Source organism: Sander lucioperca, chromosome 2 (assembly GCF_008315115.2).
Source record: "Sander lucioperca isolate FBNREF2018 chromosome 2, SLUC_FBN_1.2, whole genome shotgun sequence".
NCBI lineage: Eukaryota > Metazoa > Chordata > Actinopteri > Perciformes > Percidae > Sander > Sander lucioperca.
In genome coordinates, this window is record NC_050174.1 from 7043546 (window position 1) to 7068189 (window position 24644).

Below are 24644 nucleotides of genomic sequence, written 5' to 3' on the forward strand. Positions count from 1 at the left end.
GCTGGTTTGAGGCTGCGCAGTAACGCTCAGCTATCACTGGAAAAGTGCTTCTAATATCCTTCACTGGTCTCCGTCAAGGGGGTAAGCGTCTCCTCACAACCAAGGGGGTAAGCTTCGCTTCAGAGCTCGAATCTCCTATGGCGCCATTTTGATGCTACAAAGCGATCACCCCCCGTTAGCATTCCATTGACTGCCATTCATTTTGGCGTCACTTTGACAGCGAATAACTTTACATCTGAAGCGTTTAAAGACTTTATTTGTCCATTGTTTATTCCTAAAGAAACACGACAATGTATAAAAGGCTCCATTACCTTGTACCTCACGTTATGGCTCCGTAGCAGACGTTTTTGTAAAAATAGGCTAACGATTGTGTCATAACCACGCGACTTACTGTCGCATAGTAGAGGAATTACCGTATAGTACAGGAGAAGCAAACTAGCAGAAACTATTTCAGTGGATAATAATTTGTTTCTGGGTATATCAACTTACCAGCCCAAACACTGAAAGGGTCCTTGTTTAAAACGTTACGTTTTTAACATTTTAACATTCACTAGAAGCGAATCCAGAATTATTAAATTTTGCATGAACGCGCATAGTGGACGTGAGCAGAGCCCGCTCACATGACTGTTCTCCCGAGTTCATGTAGCTAGCTGTAATAATGGATATAGCTAATGGTTGTAATTCACCATGTGTTCTATTAATACGTCCATGGTATTATCTTATGAAGTCATGATACATCCCAGGGATGTATGTATGTAGCTGCTGTAAAGCCTGTTAGCTACGTGGATGTAACGTAATTAGCGTTTCCCAAACTGGCGGGCTATCGGCTAGCTAGCTAGTTGCTAACATCAGGGGTAGCTAGCATGGCTGTATTAAGATCTATACATAGCTAGCTATATGCCTACATAACGTTACTACAGACATAGTGATTACATCGCCTTGGTTCTCTCTCATTATCCGAGGGCTGTATGCTGTAAAGCTTGTAACGTGAGCTGAAGCCATAGATGAGCTTTGTTCACGAAACTGCAGGCTAACAGCTAGCTAGCGCTAGTTAGTAGGTAGCTAGCTAGTAGCACAACATAATTATTAAATCTCCTTGGTTGTCTAGCTAAATACATCTATCGTTTATTTAGCTAAGCATGTAAACGATAGGGAACAACGAAGACACAGTGTTTAACGTTAGTGAATATTTTAGACAATGAAAACGGCGAGTTCATGAGTTCGCCACTTGTAAGAGACACGACAGAGAAGCTCATGAACGCGCATGTTGCTACCGGTTGCTACGACAACGCAAACAAATTGTTGCTAGTGCGCATGCCCATCGTGAGCCAACCAGCGTTATGGGCCAACAATGCGGAAGAGCCAAGCTCCATGTTTGCTTTATGCGCTTTTGAGCACTCTCATTGGAACGTACAGGGCTTCCCCCCAAACACTGTATCCAGTTCTCTTAATACATCTGTCGGTACACGATCCGTTCTGCCTGCACGATCCGTTCTGCACATGCGCAAAATGTTCGCGCATGCGCGGTTGTACGAGGATTTACAACACTGCACGATCTGTTCCACGCTTCCGGTCGACAGCCAAGCTAACGTTAGTTTAGCTAACAGCTAATTCGGCTAACCGCTAGCTGATTGTAGCGGTCTGCCGTTAGCCTCCACAGGCAAGCTAACGTTAGTTTAGCTAACAGCTAATTCAGCTAACTGCTAGCTGAGACAGCATGCAATAACTTTAAAAGACCCTCAAAATAAAACTTGAAAATAAACGTTGACATATATAACAAACACCTAACATATATAACAGCTGTTACGTCAGTTCTACTTTACTTGTGCTCATTTAAAATACAATCACTCAATACTTGTCTTTATTGTTATTACTGTGAAGTCTTAATTTAGCTGTAGCCTGCTTTTCCCATTACGTTTGAGTTAACGTTATTTTAGACTGAATCTAGCTGTCAGCTAGCGGTTAGCCGAATTAGCTGTTAGCTAAACTAACGTTAGCTTCCCGGTGGAGGCTAGCCATAGGCTAGCGTGGAACAGATCGTGCAGGTCGTATCCTCGGTAAAACAGTATTATCTTGCGCATGTGCAGAACGGATCGTGCAGGCAGAACGGATCGTGTACCGACAACATCCATGGTGTAGAGCAGGGGTTCTCAACCTTTTGCAAGCTGGGCCCCCCCAAAGCTGGTTCATTGCAGTTGGGCACCCCCTTCCCGGCGCCACCCCCACTACACCACCTTGCATAGATAGATAGATAGATAGCCCTAGGCTAGGCTATTATTTTTAGGCCCACACTATTATTATTATTATTATTATTATTATTATTATTGTTATTATTGTCATCAGTAGCGGTAGGTATTGTTATAATTGGCAGTAGCATCAGACTTCTAATGTGAGCTTGCAGGCATTATTATTATTATTATTATTATTATTATTATTATTATTATGAGTAGTAGTAGGCCTATTATCATTACTAGGCTATTGCTATAATTGGGAATTGGCACCAGACCTCTGATATGAATTCATGCTTTATTACTGTTATTATTACTAGGCCTAACAGTAGGCATATCATCTGCATTTTTGACAGAAGCTTGCAGGTAGGCGATGTTAATGTGAGACCTGAGCCAGGTATGCTTCAGTGTACCTTCAAAGATTTTTTGCAGCTGGTGGTGCGTCAGTTGCCTTGTTGGTCCTCACTAGAAATCTCTCCATTTTGTTTGGTTTTGAAATAATTTGGATGTGGATTAGTTGTGTTTTCAATAAGTTGAGGCTATGATGTAACGATGTGTGCGTGTGTGCAGCCTGGACGCGGAGTGGTGTGTGTCTCCTCTCTGCAGGCTGGGACTGCTGCGCGAGGCTACTGAGAGACTGACCGGCTGTGAGGGCTTTTGGACGGGGGAGGGGCTCACGGCAGCACCCGCTGCTCGTTGAGCACATAACTGCAGAGTGATACGTGTTTTCGAGTCTCCAAACACCACAAAAGTCTCCAATAACACCAGTAAAAGTCGCTAGATTTGTCGCTAGTCACTTTTGACAAAAAAAGTCGCCAGGAGGATGACTTGTTTTACAGTTGTGCGGAGGCTCCACACAGAGCTTTCTCCGTAGCCTACGTAAGTGGCCTGATGTTTATACTTGTGCACTGGTGTGTGCGTGAGCCGGCATGTGTGTGTGTGTGGGGAATGTGTGGTAGAGGGAGAAGTGAGAGAGTGACGGCGTTTAGCTTTAGAGCGAGTACCGACTCTAGAGTCATAGTGAGAGAAACTAAAGTGTCTCCTCTGTTCTTTCTGACCACGGTGGGAAATCTGGAGCAGGAAAAGTTAATTATCTCCTTGAGTTCATGTTGTTTATGGAGAAGGAGAACCAGGAAATGAGTCGGGGAGGAAATGCAACGCTACCCAGCCACGACCGAGCGACGTGTAGTTACATTACGTGATTTTTTTTTTTTCCCCTCCCATCCTGTAGCCTACTCGCGCCCCCCCAGGGGGGCGGGCCCCACCGGTTGAGAACCACTGGTCTAGAGCAACGGGATCTGTTGGTCCATTTCTTTAACTGTGTACGGTTTAACTGATAGAAAGACGCCTTTTTCGTCGCATCAGACGCTGACAGCCACTGTCCAAACGTCCTTATTTTACAGTTCGGAATGAGAAGGGGTGGTGAATCAGGGCGTGTTCACACCTGTAGTTCGTTTGCTTTGGTCTGAATCAGTTGGTCAGTTAGTAAACTTGGAGCGATTTGCCCTCGGTCGGTTTGGTTTGGTTTGGTTTCACAACTGAAAAAATCCAAGCGTACCAAAATGCGTCATTACAAATCAGGCAAGAACGGCTGGACGGATATGTCTGGGGGCGTGAGCAAGAAAGTAAATACAGGATTACGGTCCAGTGTTCTGGTCTAGTGGTCAAACGGGTCAAACCCTTCTTATATACTGTCTATGGTCAAACCAGCTTATTTCAATAAAATTATCAGACATTGTTTCGCAAGAGACGTTACTACGTCTGCTCTGGTCACCGAGACTTCGCTCTGCTCTGCTGGCGTCTGTCTCCAACTTTAGCGGCAGCTGGTTTGACCACGGAGATGCGAGTGACGGACGGCAAGCCTGACTGCAGTCTATTTCTGTGATAGAAACACTGCATGCTGCTACAGTTTGCAGCCCTTCTGCATCGCAGATTGCTTAACACACCTGACTCCTGAGGCCTGTACTACGAAGCGAGATTTGGCGTTAACGAGCTAACTTCAGGCTCAACCCAGGGTTTTCTGTACTACGAAGGTGGATCACTTGTGATCGGGTTCAATCGCCGTGGTAATTTATGCTGAACGCCTAACCTGGTCGGGAGCAGGTTATGTTGGAGATTAGAGATCAACCGAACCGGTGTAAAAGCACTGACCAGTCAATACTCGACTGATAACGGCGTCACCGTTCTTAGAAGATCAGCTGGAGCTCGGTTCGCGGAGAGAGAGAGGTGCGCTCATAAAAGTTAAAACTGTTAAAAGCGGATTCCTCTTCATACAGCATCACAGCATTACTATTTAAGACACCACATTGCCTTCTTTAGCCGTGTGTTGCCAATGTGCACATCGGTTTAAATTATGTTTTTATGTTTTTTTTATTTTCTCTCACGATCGCGCACCACTGCTGGGGTTGCAACTGAAATAAAAGCCTAAAGCAATGACAGTTTATGGAAAGCAGTGTAATTATATATGGTCAGATCTTGTGCCTGACTGATGGGGAAGTGAACAGTTTAGTCTAATGTATTGTAGTGGGTGTACTGTATATTGGCCAGAATCTGCCTTTGGGGGAGGAGGGGGGCATATCATAGTGGGGAGTCTGGGTGTCCTCCCCCAGGGAAGTTTTAAGCATCAACGACTTCATTTCCTGCATTCCGATACACTTTTATGCACCAATTTATGGTGAAATACCTCCATTGAGCCTATGTGAAGAAAAAAGCACAGTCGGTGTGAAAAGGCGTTTCCCATAAATGTCCCCTTAACTGCCGAATCGGAAGCTGCGAATCGGATGCCAACTGTTGTAGCCTATCCCTGATGTTAACAAAGACAACCGAAATTAGTTAGAAGTAGCCTACCAAATAATAACTTTTCATTTATTTTTATTACATGTGAAGGCAACGACAATTTAAACCTTTTTTTCTTAATGTTCCCACACATCTAAAACGTGTGCTGTAAAAAACACAATAGTCTGGAAGTGTTGCAAATGAGATTTTAAATATCTGGCCAAAATAAAATATCATCTAGGCCTATATCTTTAAATTAATTCATGAATTAATAAAAAACGAAAAGTATGAGCCCTATCACACTTTCAGACGCCAACACCCAACATAATAATAACTTATTTTTTTGTATATATAACTTAAAATTCTTTATGTGAGGCCAATTACACAAGACTCAAGCTGTTCTTACCTGCAGACAGAGTCATTAACAGGATCAGGGCTCCATAAAACTGCATCGTCAACGGAGAGAAAATGTGACTTTTGTTCAACCCTGAGAAAAGAATTGGAGAGAAGTCTTCAAGTCTCTCAGATTTTTTACTTTTATAGTCCAACCCCGCAGTCTTTTTTCAGTTGCATCTTCCCAATGGCTCCTCCCAAAGTGAGCACCAGAATTAATTTAGACATCTGACTTCATGGGTGTAGGCTACAGTCAAATACGAAGTGAAAGTGAAACGTGAATCATCCTTATAGCAGATAAAATATATTTTATAAATTATCAAATCTTAAACATAATAGCTGTAAGTGGTAATTAGACAGCAACATTTCTGAAGAAAAAAAGCATAATTTGGATGTAATTTCTATGTAATCCTTACAATGACTTGAAAACATGAACATCACCAAAACTAAAGTCAAAAAGTGTTCTCATGACAACAATATGCTCCATTTTACACAGATTGTTCAATAAATGCATCTTTGTTTAAGCTCCTGTAAACACACTTTATATCAGACCATGTACTTTTCACTTGTAACCCATTAGCCTTTTGCATTTACTCTCAGTGCCACATTGCCTGATTCACTCTTCTTTTTCCCCCTCTATAAAGAAAGTGTAGCCTAATACTGCTTCTAACTAAAGATAAAAGCATATTTTTGGCAGGTTGAACTGTATAAAGAAATATTTGTCACACTGGTAATGTGATTGGCGAGCTTGCTATCTGACACAGAGCACACCAAATATTTTCTACATTTTTTTTGTGTCTGAAGGCGAGACACGGCAGGCAAAAACATCGTTTTTTTTTCACTGGTCAATTTTGAGATTTTGGGCTATTTGTCTTCAATAACATGTCTTCTTTCAGACTTGTGGTGAAATAAAGTCCGAAATACACATTTAGGTCTTTATTTTACTACACTTTGTCTGTTTGCGGCGGTAGATTTCTCCTAAATTCAACAAAAGTTGGCGTTCTAAATCATCGCGCTGCTCCGCGATCGCTGTCTGCACCATAGATATATATAAAGGCTAGATGTCTCGTCCGCGCTGCTGGCCAATGGAGGTCGACGTCCGCACCTGGCGGCCATCTTGCCACAGTCAGCTCGCTCACTCGTAACATTGTCTTTTAATGGTGCATGTACTTTTTAAATAACCATAACTTGCTCAATTTTCTACCGATTTTCAAACGGTTTGGTTTGTTATAAACGTCAGAGATGTAGTTATGACACTGCATACTTATGAATAATTATAACCATGGATTTCCATATGAAAATAACATTAAACAGAAAATATAGGTGCAATGAATATACCCAAGCACAAGGTATTTATGTTAAATCAATATATAGGCTACTAAAACTCATATATATATACACAGTGAGGAAAATAAGTATTTGAACACCCTGCTATTTTGCAAGTTCTCCCACTTAGAAATCATGGAGGGATCTGAAATTGTCATCGTAGGTGCATGTCCACTGTGAGAGACATAATCTAAAAAAAAAAATCCAGAAATCACAATATATGATTTTTTAACTATTTCTTTGTATGATACAGCTGCAAATAAGTATTTGAACACCTGTCTATCAGCTAGAATTCTGACCCTCAAAGACCTGTTAGTCTGCCTTTAAAATGTCCACCTCCACTCCATTTATTATCCTAAATTAGATGCCCCTGTTTGAGGTCTTTAGCTGCATAAAGACACCTGTCCACCCCATACAATCAGTAAGAATCCAACTACTAACATGGCCAAGACCAAAGAGCTGTCCAAAGACACTAGAGACAAAATTGTACACCTCCACAAGGCTGGAAAGGGCTACGGGGAAATTGCCAAGCAGCTTGGTGAAAAAAGGTCCACTGTTGGAGCAATCATTAGAAAATGGAAGAAGCTAAACATGACTGTCAATCTCCCTCGGACTGGGGCTCCATGCAAGATCTCACCTCGTGGGGTCTCAATGATCCTAAGAAAGGTGAGAAATCAGCCCAGAACTACACGGGAGGAGCTGGTCAATGACCTGAAAAGAGCTGGGACCACCGTTTCCAAGGTTACTGTTGGTAATACACTAAGACGTCATGGTTTGAAATCATGCATGGCACGGAAGGTTCCCCTGCTTAAACCAGCCCATGTCAAGGCCCGTCTTAAGTTTGCCAATGACCATTTGGATGATCCAGAGGAGTCATGGGAGAAAGTCATGTGGTCAGATGAGACCAAAATAGAACTTTTTGGTCATAATTCCAGTAACCGTGTTTGGAGGAAGAAGAATGATGAGTACCATCCCAAGAACACCATCCCTACTGTGAAGCATGGGGGTGGTAGCATCATGCTTTGGGGGTGTTTTTCTGCACGTGGGACAGGGCGACTGCACTGTATTAAGGAGAGGATGACCGGGGCCATGTATTGCGAGATTTTGGGGAACAACCTCCTTCCCTCAGTTAGAGCATTGAAGATGGGTCAAGGCTGGATCTTCCAACATGACAATGACCCGAAGCACACAGCCAGGATAACCAAGGAGTGGCTCTGTAAGAAGCATATCAAGGTTCTGGCGTGGCCTAGCCAGTCTCCAGACCTAAACCCAATAGAGAATCTTTGGAGGGAGCTCAAACTCCGTGTTTCTCAGCGACAGCCCAGAAACCTGACTGATCTAGAGAAGATCTGTGTGGAGGAGTGGGCCAAAATCCCTCCTGCAGTGTGTGCAAACCTGGTGAAAAACTACAGGAAACGTTTGACCTCTGTAATTGCGAACAAAGGCTACTGTACCAAATATTAACATTGATTTTCTCAGGTGTTCAAATACTTATTTGCAGCTGTATCATACAAATAAATAGTTAAAAAATCATACATTGTGATTTCTGGATTTTTTTTATGTCTCTCACAGTGGACATGCACCTACGATGACAATTTCAGACCCCTCCATGATTTCTAAGTGGGAGAACTTGCAAAATAGCAGGGTGTTCAAATACTTATTTTCCTCACTGTATATATACTTTTATAATATGTATATTACTAATATACTTTTATAATATGTATATTACTAATATAATAAAATTTGAATTATTACATGTTTATTTTAAACAAGTTTAGACTATTATAAAAGTGACACACAGTACAATGCTGTCGGATCCAAATATGGTCATTTCCTTTTTATCAGCAACTAATCGTTAAAGTAAAAGGGGGGGGGGGGTTAACTCTAAATGCGCAATCTCATTGGCTGATGCCAATTTCTGACAACGTGATTCGTTCAGAATCGTCACGTGACGTGCTTTGACATTTCCGCGGTAGTTCAGAATGGGCGTTTCCCAATACCAAGTGTCGGTACACGATCCGTTCTGCCTGCACGATCCGCATGCGCATAAATACTGTCGGTACACGATCCGTTCTGCCTGCACGATCCGTTCTGCACATGCGCAAGATAATACTGTTTTACGTATCCATACGACCTGCACGATCTGTTCCACGCTAGCCTATGGCTAGCCTCCACCGGGAAGCTAACGTTAGTTTAGCTAACAGCTAATTCGGCTAACCGCTAGCTGACAGCTAGATTCAGTCTAAAATAACGTTAACTCAAACGTAATGGGAAAAGCAGGCTACAGCTAAATTAAGACTTCACAGTAATAACAATAAAGACAAGTATTGAGTGATTGTATTTTAAATGAGCACAAGTAAAGTAGAACTGACGTAACAGCTGTTATATATGTTAGGTGTTTGTTATATATGTCAACGTTTATTTTCAAGTTTTATTTTGAGGGTCTTTTAAAGTTATTACATGCTGTCTCAGCTAGCAGTTAGCCGAATTAGCTGTTAGCTAAACTAACGTTAGCTTGGCTGTCGACCGGAAGCGTGGAACAGATCGTGCAGTGTCGTAAATCCTCATACAACCACGCATGCGCGAACATTTTGCGCATGTGCAGAACGGATCGTGCAGGCAGAACGGATCGTGTACCGACAAATACGTAGCAGAAATCGTGACGGTGCCGCCTGCACGATCCGTTCTGCGCATGCGTGCGCAAACACGTTAGTTTAGCTAACAGCTAATTCGGCTAACAGCTAGATTCAGTCTAAAATAACGTTGTCTAACTTAATGGGAAAAGCAGGCTACAGCACTATAAAAGGCATTAAAAATAAGAAGGCAATCAAGACTGAGTCTTAACTGGATTGGGATAATATTCCTTCAATAGAATATTTCTAATAACTTTGTTGATACATTTATAATCACAGAAATTAATTCCTTGGATGCAGAGCTGCCTCAGACCAGGAGAAACCTTGGAGTACCTAACGTCTTCTCTCACCATGGACTTCAGAGACAAGCCAGGCATTACAACTGGCAGCTCTTTTTGTAAGCTAGGGATTGTTTTAAATGTAGTTTACGCCAGGCTTTGAATTACGAGGTATTTACTTGGTGGCCAATCCAAAAAAATAAAGGAGTTGTTACATGTTACATTAATATACACCATTTTTGGTTACATGTGGAATGAAGTCCGGGTTTTTGCTAAATGTTATTTAACTTTAAGAGTTGCAGTTGAATACGAGAGTAAGGTGCAGTCTATGTGTAAGTCTTTTGTATTAGTATGTTCATACATAGCCTATATTGGCTATATATCTATGTAAATGTTCAATCTATGATTCTAATACAGTATAATTCCATGCTTCCATACCAACAATCACTTGTTTTGCTTGTTTCTATTTAATAGTTATTAAATTATTAAAAGAATGTTCGAGACGCAATGCAGCAAGAGCAATAGGCACGGTTATTCATTCATTCATTAAGATGATAAAGGAGCAGACACACAATTAAAGCTCTGCCTTTGTGTAAGTGTAAGTCTACAGCCTACCAGGTGGTGTTCTGTTATTTAAGTGCACGGTTTAATGCAGATTGGTATGTATTAAAACATACTAGTCGTATATGTATCAATTCATACTTCATTATTTGACATAAATTAATTTCAAGTCAACGTCAAGTGGTCATCTTAACTATGATATAAAAATAAATACAAATGCTTAAAATTATGTTAACGCCATTGTCATGTTGATGCTGAAACAACTATTTGATTTCATTTTTTTTCTCCAAGCAAAATCATTTGATGGTTCCAGCTTCTCAAATGTGAGTTTGAAGTTTATCCTTGTCTTACATTATAATGTACTGATTTTCTTTTTTACACTGTTGCTGACCACAATAGAGTCCTCTCCAAATAGAAACATAGAAGCAGAGTCTGTAGCACACAGGTTTAATTAACAATATGGTATATAAGTACAAAATGAGCCATTTTAACCAATTTGTACAGTGATTTCATTCTTATTTTCTTATTGCAAAACAAATGGGCACAGACCAGTAAAAAGAACATTACCTGTGAACATTAACAAGCTTCAATGCATTTGTTTTTACACCTGCTTTCTGTGTTTGAGTGTATGCAATAGTTCCTAGATCTATACAAATACATTCATCTCCCACAGACTCTGCAAACAGGAAAGAAACTAAGGCTTTCCCCAAAGGCAGTCCTTTTGAAAAATGGCATATTAGAATAAATTAGCCAGGAACAGAGAAAATGAGCAAGAGGAGAAACCTGTCAAAAATTCCCAGACAAATTATTTTACAGTCTTCTCAACACAAACTATTAATTTGCAAAAAGGTATTGTTTCATCTGGTGTTTTTGATACGCACTCCTGCTGCTAACAAGAAAAACTTCCACTACAATTGTAATGGGAATTTTATTTTAATATTATAGTTTGATATCTTACAAGATTCTCTTATATACGTTACAGGAGTTTTCCTAATAATCTTTAATTTTGTTATAGACTTAGAGACTCCAAGAGAAGAAGCAACTGGCATCATAAACTCTGGCCTAGTTGAGAATATCCTTCTCTTTTTGGAACTCAGCGTTCCTACTGTTTACCTTTAGCAGATAAGGAGGAAAAGGGCCATAACATTTTGAACTGTATCTCCTGTCTCTTGCTTTGCTAAGAGAAGGATATTTTCAACTAGGCCAGAATTTATGATGCCAGTTGCTTCTTCTCTTGGAGTCTCTAAGTCTATAACAAAATTAAAGATTATTAGGAAATTCCTGTAAAGTATATAAGATAATCTTGTAAGATATCAAACTATAATGTTAAAATAAAATTCCCATTACAGGTACAAAATAAAAAAACATAAAAATAAAATGAAATTTTTGTTTCGAGAAGTTTTGTTAAAAAAAGTCAATACCAGAGCATAACAAATGAAAAACAAATGAAAACAGCACAAAGACTAGTGCAAATTCTTGCATGGCTGGTCTGAAGTCTGAACCAAAAATATATTCTGTCTTTGTTGTCTTCTTTAAAAATAGCAATTATTAAATCACTCTGTGTTGGAAGAAAAAGCAGTCCCTTGGTTTAAGGAAAGTTCACAGTCTATAGGCCTTATGACAATTTTTTTTGTATTTCTTTTAGCTTTTACATTAGCAAGTACAAAAAGTTGAAAACAGAACAAGGCCTTTCTCTGTCCCAAAATCCTACAATCCTTCAAAAATATTCTCCAGCGTGTCTCCAGTCGTGTCACCCACCATAACCATGTCATTACTCAACCCCCCTCTGTGTGGTGTGTTAAGTTGTGGGAGCATGGCACTCAGCTCCGGTGTTCCCATGTGTCCCTGCTCCATGGAGCCTGACATTGGGCCTCCAAGGCTGGGGTGGGGAGAGCTGGAGTGGAGGCCATCGTGTTGAGGTGAAGGCTGGGGCTGTATTCTTGGGGAGGGACTGGACTGTGGGGGCTGCTGCGAAGGTGGACGGGGCTGGGGAACGTATTTGGCACCTGGTTTGCCATAGCTACCATTGCCTGCATTCCTGCCTGGGACCCAAGCATGGCCTGAGTGTCCTGCTGCGCCTGCTGTTGTTGCTGCGGCTGGGTGTCCTGGTACTTGGCTGTCCTCTGTTTAATGAAAGAGGCCATGAGGTGGGGGTTAGACTTGAGGATGTTGAGGACCTGCTGTTGCTGCTGTGGGGAGCTGGGATATTTGAGGGTGCGCAGTAATTCCTGCAGGGCAATCAGAGCAATGTTACCATCCACCACGTGTTAATGAGCTGGCCCTGCTGGGGCAAAGGGCTCTCCTGAGCCTGCTGAGGAGCCATGGGGGCCTGTTGAGCAGTCAGTCAGAGTCAGTCACTCGGCCGACATGTGGGGGACTGTGCAGCCCACATCCAGCATTAACACGAAGATCGAGCATGTCTCTACAAACCCCCATAAATGTGTCCATGTCCTGCATATGGTCAAAAGTGAATGTGAATGGGTCCTTGGCATCACACTCCATTGTGTCCATCAACACTCTCCAACAATTAAGTTGGTCATCATGATTCATCCACACGAATGACGGCTCGTGCACCCGTCCCTTAAACAGCCCAGGGTTGTTCCTGACGATGTACTCTGCCGTGTACATGTCTTTGACAGTTAATGGTAGCTCCTCCACTTCTACCTGCTCCTCCTTTGATAAAGTAAAATACCTTAAGTTAAGACTACTCTATAACATAAGATGTTTATGCCATTTCCATACATGAGGAACATCACCAACATGGTATTTATTATAAATTCAAGACATTTTTTCAGTGGTTCCTTGTTGAAATGAGTTGCCTAGTACTGTCCATTCCTGTGAGTTTTGGTTCTTTCAAAAGGGACCTTAAAGACATCTTTTCAGCATAAATTAATTAAGTAGTTCTTATGAGTTATGGTTTGTATATTATGGTATTTTCATTAGGCTATTGATCATTGATATTATATTGTTGTTCATTACTGCTGTTTTCCTTAATGTAGTCTAAGCAGCATTTTACTATTTTTAACTATTGTATTGTTTATAAGTCACTTTGGACAAACGCATCTGCTAACTATATTAATATTAATATATAAATATATTACCATAACTATTACATGCACAAAGAAAATATAGGATGCAAACGTGAAAATGGTTGTCTGGTTAGTTTGGCCATACCTCGACTTTGTGGGGTCGAGGAATCCTATAAATAGGTGGTAGGTTGCCTGCCATCATCTGTTTTGCCTCCTCTGTCCAGAAGGCAAAGCGCTGTCCGAAGTGCTGCCCATGCCTTTTCAAAAGTCAGAGTATGGTACTTTTAATATAGCATAATCGTAAAGCAGACCAATGTTTTACTGAATGAAATGTGTCCTACCTTGTGATTGAGAATTTCTCCAGAATCTGGAGACACCACCACTTGCGAATGGATGGTATGTCACTCTGTAATACAAATGTAATATTAGAGACTTGCGCTGTTTAGTTTTTAACATATACATACATTCTATGAATTACAACTTACATCCAAAAAGTGAAACTGGGCACCAGTACAGATGCAGAGGGCGTACTGTTAAAGAGAAAGATACTGATTACAGAGATGTAGGACAAACGGGAAAAATTGTGTGGAAATTGTATAAGCTTACCATAAGCATGAAGATCCCACAGCTCTGTCCATCTGATTGAACTGGAAATGGCTAGAAAGTAATACACAGTTACTCAGATGTAGTGTTGACAACCATTACAGTATACTGTGTCCGCTGTGCAAAATGAAATGCCGAAATATTACATAGTAAGTAAAGTTACATCAAAATCTTTGCCCGTCTTCTTCACCCACGGCCCATTAGCCACTGCATCTGCAAGTTGTCTGGAAAACAAATTATGCAAGATTTAAAACCTGAAGCCATAGAACGAGACTTTTGCTCAAACCTGAAGCCATAGAACGAGGCTTTGCCTAAACAGGATATCAGTCCATTTCACTCGGTTTGATCTGTATTTGTTAAGGCTGTTACACAGTGTCATCAGAATGATGATTTTCAGAGTGCTGTTCAGGCTTAACTGGATGAAAGAACTGTATAAAAGGCACCCATCATGTGTTAACTTTAATTCCCATAGTAGCATGTAACTACATGCACTGTCTGTTCTCTGTGTGAGCCTTAGACGATCACAGGTCAAACCTTGCTAATGTCCTCTGCGTACGAGTTTCAAACCTGAATATGGTTCGGTACTCCTCATCTCCAAACCCATTTGGACGTAATGAGTCCAGAAAAATAACCTCCTTCTTAGCAACTAATAACACCTGTGAAGCACATATGCCATAAATGCCAGCTATAGGGGCACCGACTGGTTTAAATAATAGAGGAAACACTAAAAAAAAATGTTACTGTACACAAATACATACATGTCTCCTGGCTGCCTCCTCTACCAGCCTGAAGCACGCATTCCCAATCTGAAAGCACAGAATGTTTTGCATAATTGCAATAAAGGCATTAGAACCATCCGAACTCTTCACAGCAATATCCACTTACATTGCTCTCCACCTCCTCATCCAGCCCCAAGCTCCAAAAGTCCTCCCTTCGAAGACACATCGGACCATCCAGAACAACAATTTCTTTTGCTGGAAGTGCTCTGTCCAGCACATAGGTCAGCTAGAAGTAACAAAAGTAATCCCTGTTATGAATGAGCAATCATGCATTTATTATTTGCACACCAACAAGCTATGCATGTCAATTATCCAGTTTAGTTTGGCACTCACCAGTTGATCTTGCTGTGGACTGAGACTCTTGGACCACAGTGGACCTTTATTGGCATACTGGTGGTCCACCAGTCTAATGTCCTCTGCCCTCTTGGACCACAGTGGACCTTTTTTGGCATACTGGTGGTCCACCAGTCTAATGTCCTCTGAATCCCCTTGGCTGCCCTCTGGTTCACAGCTATGGTCTACACAATGGGACAGTAAATACTAATAGTCATTGTCAATTGTCATGTTTATATTTCAAATGCTATGCCACGTAGTAGGATTATTACAATACCTTGTGGTCGAAAGTAGGGCCTCAGCCGCGAAACATTAACTGTTTGGACTTTCCCTGACATAGCCACACTTTCCACACCCTTCTCTGTCAGGGATGTGAGGGTGAATGGCCCTTGGTGGAGATCCTCTAAACAATTTCCCATCTTCACCTTCTTTTTGGGCTCCCCAATTAGGACTTCATCCCCTGCCTTGACTGAGCACTGGCGCACCCCTTTCCCTTTCTTGGCCTCAAAAGCCTTTTTTTGTTTTGCCTGTGCCTTTTCAATGTTGTTCAGTACCTTAAAGATAAGAATGTATAAATTATAATGCGAACATTCTTATTCACATTGAACATGCCATCCACACAACTTTGAACAAACCTTTTCATTGAGGGCCTTGACTCCACATAGTTTTTGCTCCAGCTCCTCCTCTGGGTCTGCCAATTCTAAGGCGGAGTCTGTCTCACAGGCATTTAATGCCTGTGGTAGACGGGGGTGCCTGTTATACATTAAAAAGTACGGGCTGTACTTGGTGGATCTCTAATTTGAAACAAAAGGTTTTGTTAGATTGCATTGAACCACAAAATAAAACTCTTAAAACATGTATGTGATATATGTTATCTAATCATTTTGAATAATAACCTGTTTTGCAGTGTTAATTCCATAAACTATGGCCTGCAGGTGGACGTCCCAGTCATCCTGGTGCTGATTGACGTATTTTGTGAGAGTCCTCTTCACGTTTTGATTAGTTCTCTCATCCTTCAACATACAAAGGAATCACTACATGCATTTAAGTGTACGTTGGCTAAAGTTGACTTGTTTTGAGGGACGTCATGATGGCACACTTACTTGGCCATTTGACTGGGGGTGGTATGCATTTGTAATGGCATGTTTGATGTTCAGTTCCGTGAATATGTGTGAATTTAGCTGTACATAATTCAAACACATATGGTTATTTACAATATTTATTGGTCTTGGAAATGACTAATAACTGCTTAAAACAACGTGAATTGTGATGTCATATGACCTGTGTGAAGGAGGTGAAGGGAGAGGGTAATCAGGACACATACGTTTACGTTTTTACATTTATTTCACACGTCTAATGTATAATTTAACACAATCTCATAAAGTACAATGATCATATATAAGCCGCGTGAAATGGGGAACCCCAAATAAGCTACTAAAAGCTTTTTGGAGGGGGCCCAATAACAATAAATAGCAACAGATAATATACAATCCAAAAACTCAATTTACCAAAAACACAAAATAGACAATAAAAAAATACAACAAAAATACAGACAGACATACTTAAACTAACATAGACAAATACTACAAACAAACAAACGAATGATCCCAGCACAAACTATAGCATTTAAAGAATAATCAGCAATCATATGTTATGAGCAATTTTTCCTTTAGGCTTTTCTTGAAATACCTCGTCGGCCCCTGTCTGTGATGATTTTCCGGACCATACCAAATGTGTACAGCTTTGGCACAAGTGCCTTAGCCACCTCAGTGCTGGAGGCAAACTTTAAAGGCTCAGCGATGACCCACTTGGTGAACAGGTCTGTCACCGTGAGGACGTACTGATGGTCTTTTAAGGTTTTTTTCAGTGGACCAATGAGGTCCATGCCGACTACCTCCCATGGCTCTTTCACCTGGGGAGATATGTAATATTACCACATCACCTTATATATTTCTTGTTGCTTAAAATGGTACACCAAGGTACGCCCTACCTTAATAGGGTGAAGGGCAGGAGACACAGTCTTTATGGGGTTATTCTTCTGGCATCTGTGACAGCTTTTGACCTGATGGATACATTCATTATTTAGACCAAATAATTAACTTAAGTCAAACAAAGCCACTAATGTAAGTCATTGCCTGAGACATTCCTTGAGTTAAAAAAAATGTTTTTACCCAATCTGCCACATCTGCCTTTATGCTGTCCCAGTAGTACCCGGCAACAACCCTGTCCGTGGTGGCCCTCACGCCCCCGTGGTTCCCTGTGCCAGGGTTGTTGTGGCACTCCTCCAGGACAGCCCGCCTCTGCTCCTCAGACAGCACAACCAGCCTCATATTTTCCACACTGGGTCCAGTGTAGAATAATTGACTTTCTGTGATAGACATACAAATGTTTGTTAAGTAATGATTTTTGCTGCATTGTTTTGGTATTACAATACGGCACTTATGTGCACATGCGTCTTTGTTCAGGGATGCAAACACGTTATGAAAAAAGAGAGTGACATTTCTGTTACCGTGAAAGGAAACTAGCCTATTTGAAATGTTTTAAATGTGAATGCTCTAAACGTAATTCATCATTAACTAGATTAGGCAAAGCATGACACGTTCATCACTCAATTGTGGTGTAAGCCTATGTCTTGAGTGATCGTCTTCCCTTTAAATGTTTAAATGGGACTTTAACTCCATGCTGTTTTTGTTGTTGGACAGCGCCGTCTTTGATTCAGAATTTTCTTACCGTTTTTATAAATGACACATGGGGGGCGCCGAAAAGCGCGCTATTTGCATCCCTGTTTGTTCCAGTTATAAGTTTGGCTGCTACAACACAGCTCACTCACTTCTTTTCAACTCTGACTAAACTTTACTGAACAGCTAATGACGAAGTAGCTAGTCATAAACGAAAATGTGCGAAAAGATCCCTTGTCCCACACGCATTAGTAGGCCTACTAGTGCTAACTAAAACAGGTGTATCGGTTGACGTTAGCAGCATAACGTTAATGCTAATATTATTTCACATACCGAAACTAACTTACCTCTTACAATGAAATTTTCAGTCATTCGCATGACCTTTTTCATATAGGCAGGATCCACCAGCCCGTCAACCAAATATTGCCTAAGGGCAACATAAAGAAGAAACTTTTCAGCCATTTTTTGTTCAAAATACTACATCCATGCTCGAAACCAGAGCGCTGTGAAATGAATGAAATTCAAAAAACGCGCGCAAGCGTAAATCATTGTAAAACATCATCTGCGCATGCGCAGAACGGATCGTGCAGTGTCGTAAATCATCGTAAAACCTGATGATAAATGATTATCATCTGCGCATGCGCGAACATCTTGCGCATGCGCAGAACGGATCGTGCAGGCAGAACGGATCGTGTACCGACACCAAGAATGCTGTCGGTACACGATCTGTTCTGCCTGCACGATCCGTTCTGCACATGTGCAAAATGTTCGCGCATGCGCGGTTGTACGAGGATTTACGACACTGCACGATCTGTTCCAAGCTAACGTTAGTTTAGCTAACAGCTAATTCGGCTAACTGCTAGCTGACAGCTAGATTCAGTCTAAAATAACGTTAACTCAACTGCCGTTAGCCTCCACAGGCAAGCTAACGTTAGTTTAGCTAACAGCTAATTCGGCTAACTGCTAGCTGAGACAGCATGTAATAACTTTAAAAGACCCTCAAAATAAAACTTGAAAATAAACGTTGACATATATAACAAACACCTAACATATATAACAGCTGTTACGTCAGTTCTACTTTACTTGTGCTCATTTAAAATACAATCACTCAATACTTGTACATACTTGTACAATACTTGTATAACTTATTGTTATTACTGTGAAGTCTTAATTTAGCTGTAGCCTGCTTTTGCCATTACGTTTGAGTTAACGTTATTTTAGACTGAATCTAGCTGTCAGCTAGCGGTTAGCCGAATTAGCTGTTAGCTAAACTAACGTTAGCTTCCCGGTGGAGGCTAGCCATAGGCTAGCGTGGAACAGATCGTGCAGGTCGTATGGATACGTAAAACAGTATTATCTTGCGCATGTGCAGAACGGATCGTGCAGGCAGAACGGATCGTGTACCGACAAATGCAAAGAACGGACAAGCACAGAAAACACTGTTAAGAGTTTGAGACCATAGATATATATCTATGTTTGAGACGATGCGTACTTCCTGTTATTGCTCAACACAGCACAGAGGCTATATATATATATATATATATATATATATACACACTTTTATAATATGTATATTAGTAATATAATAAAATAATTTGAATTATTACATGTTTATTTTAAACAAGTTTAAACTATTATAAAAGTGACATTTATTTGCAATAAAAAATAGGTGCAAGATTTCCCTTTACAAATATACATAAAGAAATGCTGCATGTTGAAATCCCCACCCTGTAGAGAGAACTACACTACTGTGGAGGTATACACATGGAGGATAGAGATTAAAAAAAAAAAAAAAAAAAAAAAATTCAATTCAATTCAATTCATTCAATTTTATTTGTATTGCGCCAATTCATAAAAAAAGTTATCTCAGGACACTTTTCAAATAGAGCAGGTCTAGACCGAACTCCTTATAACATTATTTACAGAGACTCAACAGTACCACCATGAGCAAGACCTTGGAGACAAGGGCAAGGAAAAACTGCCTGTTAAGAAGCAGAAACCTAGGACAGACCCTTCGGCTCTAGGTGGGTGGTCGTCTGACTCGACCAGTTGGGGGGTGAGAGAGAGAGAGAGAGAGAGAGAGAGAGAGAGACACAGACAGACAGGTGCACAGCAACAACAGTATTGGCAATGGCAGTCAAGCAGGACCATGGCAGGAGGCTCCACTAGGATCCATGAGAACCTGCGAGACGAGAAAGCACAAGAACTCCGGGGAAGAAGTGAAGTTAGTAACATGCATTAATGGGACATGAACGAGAGCAGAAAGAGAGAGAGAGGAAGAGACAGTGCACCATGGGAAATCCCCCGATAGTCTAGGCCTATAGCAGCATAACTAAGGGATGGTTCAGGACTCACCTGATCCAGCCCTAACTATAAGCTTTATCAAAGAGGAACGTCTTAAGCCTACTCTCAAATGTGGAGAGGGTGTCTCCCTCCCGAACCAGGAGAGGAGCTTGGTAACTGAAGGCTCTGGCTCCTGTTCTACTTTTAGAGACTATAGGAACCACAAGTAGCCCTGCATTCAGAGAACGTAGTGTTCTAAAGAGGTAATAGGGTACTATGAGCTCTTTAAGATATGAAGGGGCCTGACCATGAAGAGCTTTATAGGTGAGGAGGAGGATTTTATACAGACAGCAGCTCTGCAGCTGCTCATAAAATCGTTATTGGTGTCGGTGAAACCTATATAATTGAACAGCTCGATTGTGGTCTCAGCCTTGATAACTTGCGCAAGTAGTAGTGATACACAACTATGCTGCACGATTAAGTTGTTTTTCGAAAAGAAAAGCTGCAATTTCAACATGTTCAAGCATCCAGAATTATAGCCACGTTAATAACGTTTGTAAGACAGAGTATTTGTGTTCGTGCAGATCACTCACCTTACCTTATCAGGTACCACAGAGCCCGCAAGAAAGCTTGCCTGTGACAAGATGGCTGCCGGTGATGACGTTAGAGACTCCACCGTAAGACATCTAGCCTTTATATATATCTATGGTATTGACCCTTTGCAAACACGTCACACGACCACGTGACGGCGCCATGACGGACGGCGGAAGCACAGGCTAAACAGTAGTGGACAAGCGGGAAGTTTCATAGTTTCAATCAGTTTGAAATACATAACACTAAATAAACTGTATTTGTGGCTTTATATGGCTTCTTCTATTGAACAACAAGTTGTTCAGGGCCCTTACGTGTCAACAAGATGCGTTTTCAACTCAGGCATTGTTTAAATTCACCTACCCTGGTCCCTGTCTCGATCCTGCTGGTAGCTAGCTTGCCCTGTTAGCTGCCGTCCGGTGAGTGCCGTCCAGCTACTACCACACTATTGTTTTTTTTAGGGGGGGAATAAACTTCAAGACGTGACATGACCTGTCCTCTGGAGGACATAGCCACACCACCGCCGCTCCGCGGATTATTATTGGGATGATTATTACAGAAGCCTGTCTGAATACACTCACCGGACGGCAGCTAGCAGCTAACGACTATCAGCTAGCAGGGCAAGCTAGCTACCAGCAGGATCGAGACAGGGACCAGGGTAGGTGAATTCAAACAATGTCTGAGTTGAAAACGCATCTTGTTGACACGTAAGGGCCCTGTTCATGTGGCACAGACATATTAATTGCATTTTGTGTCTGTTAAGAGGCACAAAAGCACTCTAAAACTTGTCCCGACCACTGCCGTTTTAGCTCAGTGGACGCTTGTAGTACGTAGCTGCAGCTTCTCCGTGTTACCTGCACTGATTCGGGTCGGGGTTTTTTCTATCGAAAGTACTCGCGTAGCTATAGCGATCAAGATTAACGTAAAAATTGCCCGGAATTCTCCTTTAAGTAAAGAATAGATGTTAATACAAAATAAACCCTAGATTGATGTCTTATCTTTGCCATTATGAGATACCTCCCCCCACCGTTAGCGTAGCATCACGTACCTCTAACCCAGCCAGCTACAAAGAACTGGTTAGCATCCACACTTTTAAAAGCTTTGAGATCAGCACCAGTATATGGGGATACCCCGTTTAACACATAGTGTTACAGATCGTGTGGACTTAAGTCGGGCAGACTCTGTGATTTAATGAGGTCTGTGAAAACGGAGGGATAACGAATTAAGGGTCTGTATCCAATCCTGCTATCTCCAACTTCTCCAAATACTGCTCTTTGTGAGCACCTACCAGATGCCCTACCTCGACCGATAACGGCACGACAACTTGTTGTTCAATAGAAGAAGCCATATAAAGCCACAAATACAGTTTATTTAGTGTTATGTATTTCAAACTGATTGAAACTATGAAACTTTCCGCTTGTCCATTACTGTTTAGCCTGTGCTTCCGCCGTCCGTCATGGCGCCGTCACGTGGTCATGTGACATGTTTGACACTTTTCCGGTGAGCGCTGAGCGTTACTGCGCAGCCTCCAACTGAGAGAGACGACTAAAATGTGGTCAGAAGTTAATTTGGTGATGAATAAGATGGCGAAAATTGTTAAAATTGTCCCGTTTTTGGGCTGTCTATGTACCAGAAACCCGACCATCATTGAATGCCGAAATGAATGTTGGGATCCGGGTGCTGCGAAGTTCATACAAGTTACCATAGACTGTATATAAGAATGGACCAACAGATCCCGTTGCTCTGGACGGAGACCAGTGAAGGCCGTTAGAAGCACTTTTCCGGTGAGCACTGAGCGTTACTGCGCAGCCTCCAACTGAGATACGACGGACGACGTAAATGTGCCGTGAGCAACGTGTCTGAAAGTTGTAAGTCTTCTGGTAGCTGTGCCAAGAGAAATCTCAATCATTCCCAATCTAGCAGAGACGGAGAGCGTAGGTATATGTAAGGAGATAACATAGGCACAGGCTAATTATTGCTAACTAAAATGCTAGTTAACATTAGTAATTACACTTAAACAGCTAATATGAGACGAAACTGCCTGCACGCTTCTCCTGTACTATACGGTAATTCCTCTACTATGCGACAGTAAGTCGCGTGGTTATGACACAATCGTTAGCCTATTTTTATAAAAACGTCTGCTACGGAGCCATAACGTGAGGTACAAGGTAATGGAGCCTTTTATACATTGTCGTGTTTCTTTAGAAATAAACAATGGACAAATAGAGTCTTTAAACGTTTCAGATGTAAAGTTATTCGCTGTCAAAGTGGCGCCAAAATGAATGGCAGTCAATGGAATGCTAACGGGGGGTGATCGCTTTGTAGCATTAAAATGGCGCCATAGGAGGTTCGCGGTCCGAGGAGAAGCTTACCCCCTTGCAAGTTACCAACCAATGCATCCTCGGTAAAATCATAGACTGTATATAAGAATGGACCAACAGATCCCGTTGCTCTGGACGGAGACCAGTGAAGGCCGTTAGAAGCACTTTTCCGGTGAGCGCTGAGCGTTACTGCGCAGCCTCCAACTGAGCGAGACGACGTAAATGTGCCGTGAGCAACGTGTCTGAAAGTTGTAAGTCTTCTGGTAGCTGTGCCAAGAGAAATCTCAATCATTCCCAATCTTGCAGAGACGGAGAGCTTAGGTATATGTAAGGAGATAACATAGGCACAGGCTAATTTTTGCTAACTAAAATGCTAATTAACATTAGTAATTACACTTAAACAGCTAATGTGAGACGAAACTGCCTGCGCGCTTCTCCTGTACTATACGGTAATTCCTCTACTATGCGACAGTAAGTCGCGTGGTTATGACACAATCGTTAGCCTATTTTTACAAAAACGTCTGCTACGGAGCCATAACGTGAGGTACAAGGTAATGGAGCCTTTTATACATTGTCGTGTTTCTTTAGAAATAAACAATGGACAAATAGAGTCTTTAAACTCTTCAGATGTAAAGTTATTCTCAAAGTCAAAATGAATGGCAGTCAATGGGATGCTAACGGGGGGTGATCGCTTTGTAGCATTAAAATGGCGCCATAGGAGGTTCGCGCTTACCCCCTTGGGTAAAATGGGTGTGTCAAGAACATTTCCGGGAATCTTAACTGTTCTTGGTGAAATGCGAACTTGTGTATTGGGACACTAATTTGGCAACACGAGATGACGTTTCCCAGGGACACAAGAACACAAGTCAATAGAAGAACACAGATTGAGAAACGGCCAGAGTCAAAAGAAATGCGTCGAAAACCGTCGAAAATCACCCCAGAGAAGACGAAAACAGGTGTTATTAGCAAGAAGACACAGGGGATTACAAACTAAGACAGCAGATGATGAAATGCCTTCACATAGTACGTTGATGTTTAAACTGTCGTTCAGAAAACAGGAGTGTTCAGACAGCGGAGGTAATCAGACTGTCTCTCTTTTTGGATATTTTACCAAGGTATAAATCTCTTAGTGAAGATAATTTTTCCCAGTGGAGGAGGAAGTGCATCTCTGTCTGACCCAGTCTGAACATGGTTAGGATTTCAAAAGCCAATAGTGTCCATTCCACCAACGCATAGCAGAGCCATAAAAGTGTAAGCACAGTCAAAAATGTGAAAAGACACCAGCAGGAGATGGAGGAAGGCCCTACATATGGTGCTGGCATGGATGTGTAGACTGTAAACTAACTTGGGGGAACTAGGCTGTGTAATGGTTGTGTTGTGTCAGTTCGAAGTTTGTGACGTAATGGTCTTCAGTTGAAGGCCATGTTGATGTGTTGTTTTGGATGTTACGATCAGTGATGGATGAAGCGATAATGAGTTTTGGATGTTAAACAGTGTGATACATGGATCTTACTTGGACCTAAAGGGATATGTGTCTGTAATTCATGGCTTTCAATAGAAATTAGCGGAATTTTGCTATAAAAATCTTTAAAGCCTGTTTTCTCAAAATGACTTTTCTCTCATACTCCAAGTCTGAAATATCCACTTCAGTAGCACCTTTATACACCAAACTTTTCAGTCTTGTACCTAGTTATATTACGAAGACATTTACAGAGGGATTTGTAAATATATTATTCCTAGCCTGATTTATATAATATTTTATTCCAAAAACATGCCGAAAATCGATTTTTTTAAGGCTATTGACAGTATATTCTGATTTACAGGATAACAAAA

The 24644-nt window shown here is 41.4% G+C and overlaps 1 protein-coding gene across 4 annotated transcripts in view; it reads right to left on the minus strand.

The window, feature by feature from the left end:
- The window catches only part of LOC116054057 (lymphocyte antigen 6G-like), a 36778-nt gene that overhangs the window by 6670 nt on the left and 5464 nt on the right, over positions 1-24644 (minus strand). Inside the window, exons 1-2 of one of the 4 annotated variants that reach the window (XM_031305366.1) lie at positions 5545-5563; positions 5410-5504 (exon numbers count right to left, since the gene is read on the minus strand). The exons of 2 other annotated variants lie outside the window; for them this stretch is intronic. In XM_031305366.1, coding sequence (XP_031161226.1) covers positions 5410-5455 — 46 coding nt within the window. In that variant the 5' untranslated portion in view covers positions 5456-5504; positions 5545-5563. One more of the 4 variants, XM_031305368.2, reaches the window with a different exon arrangement.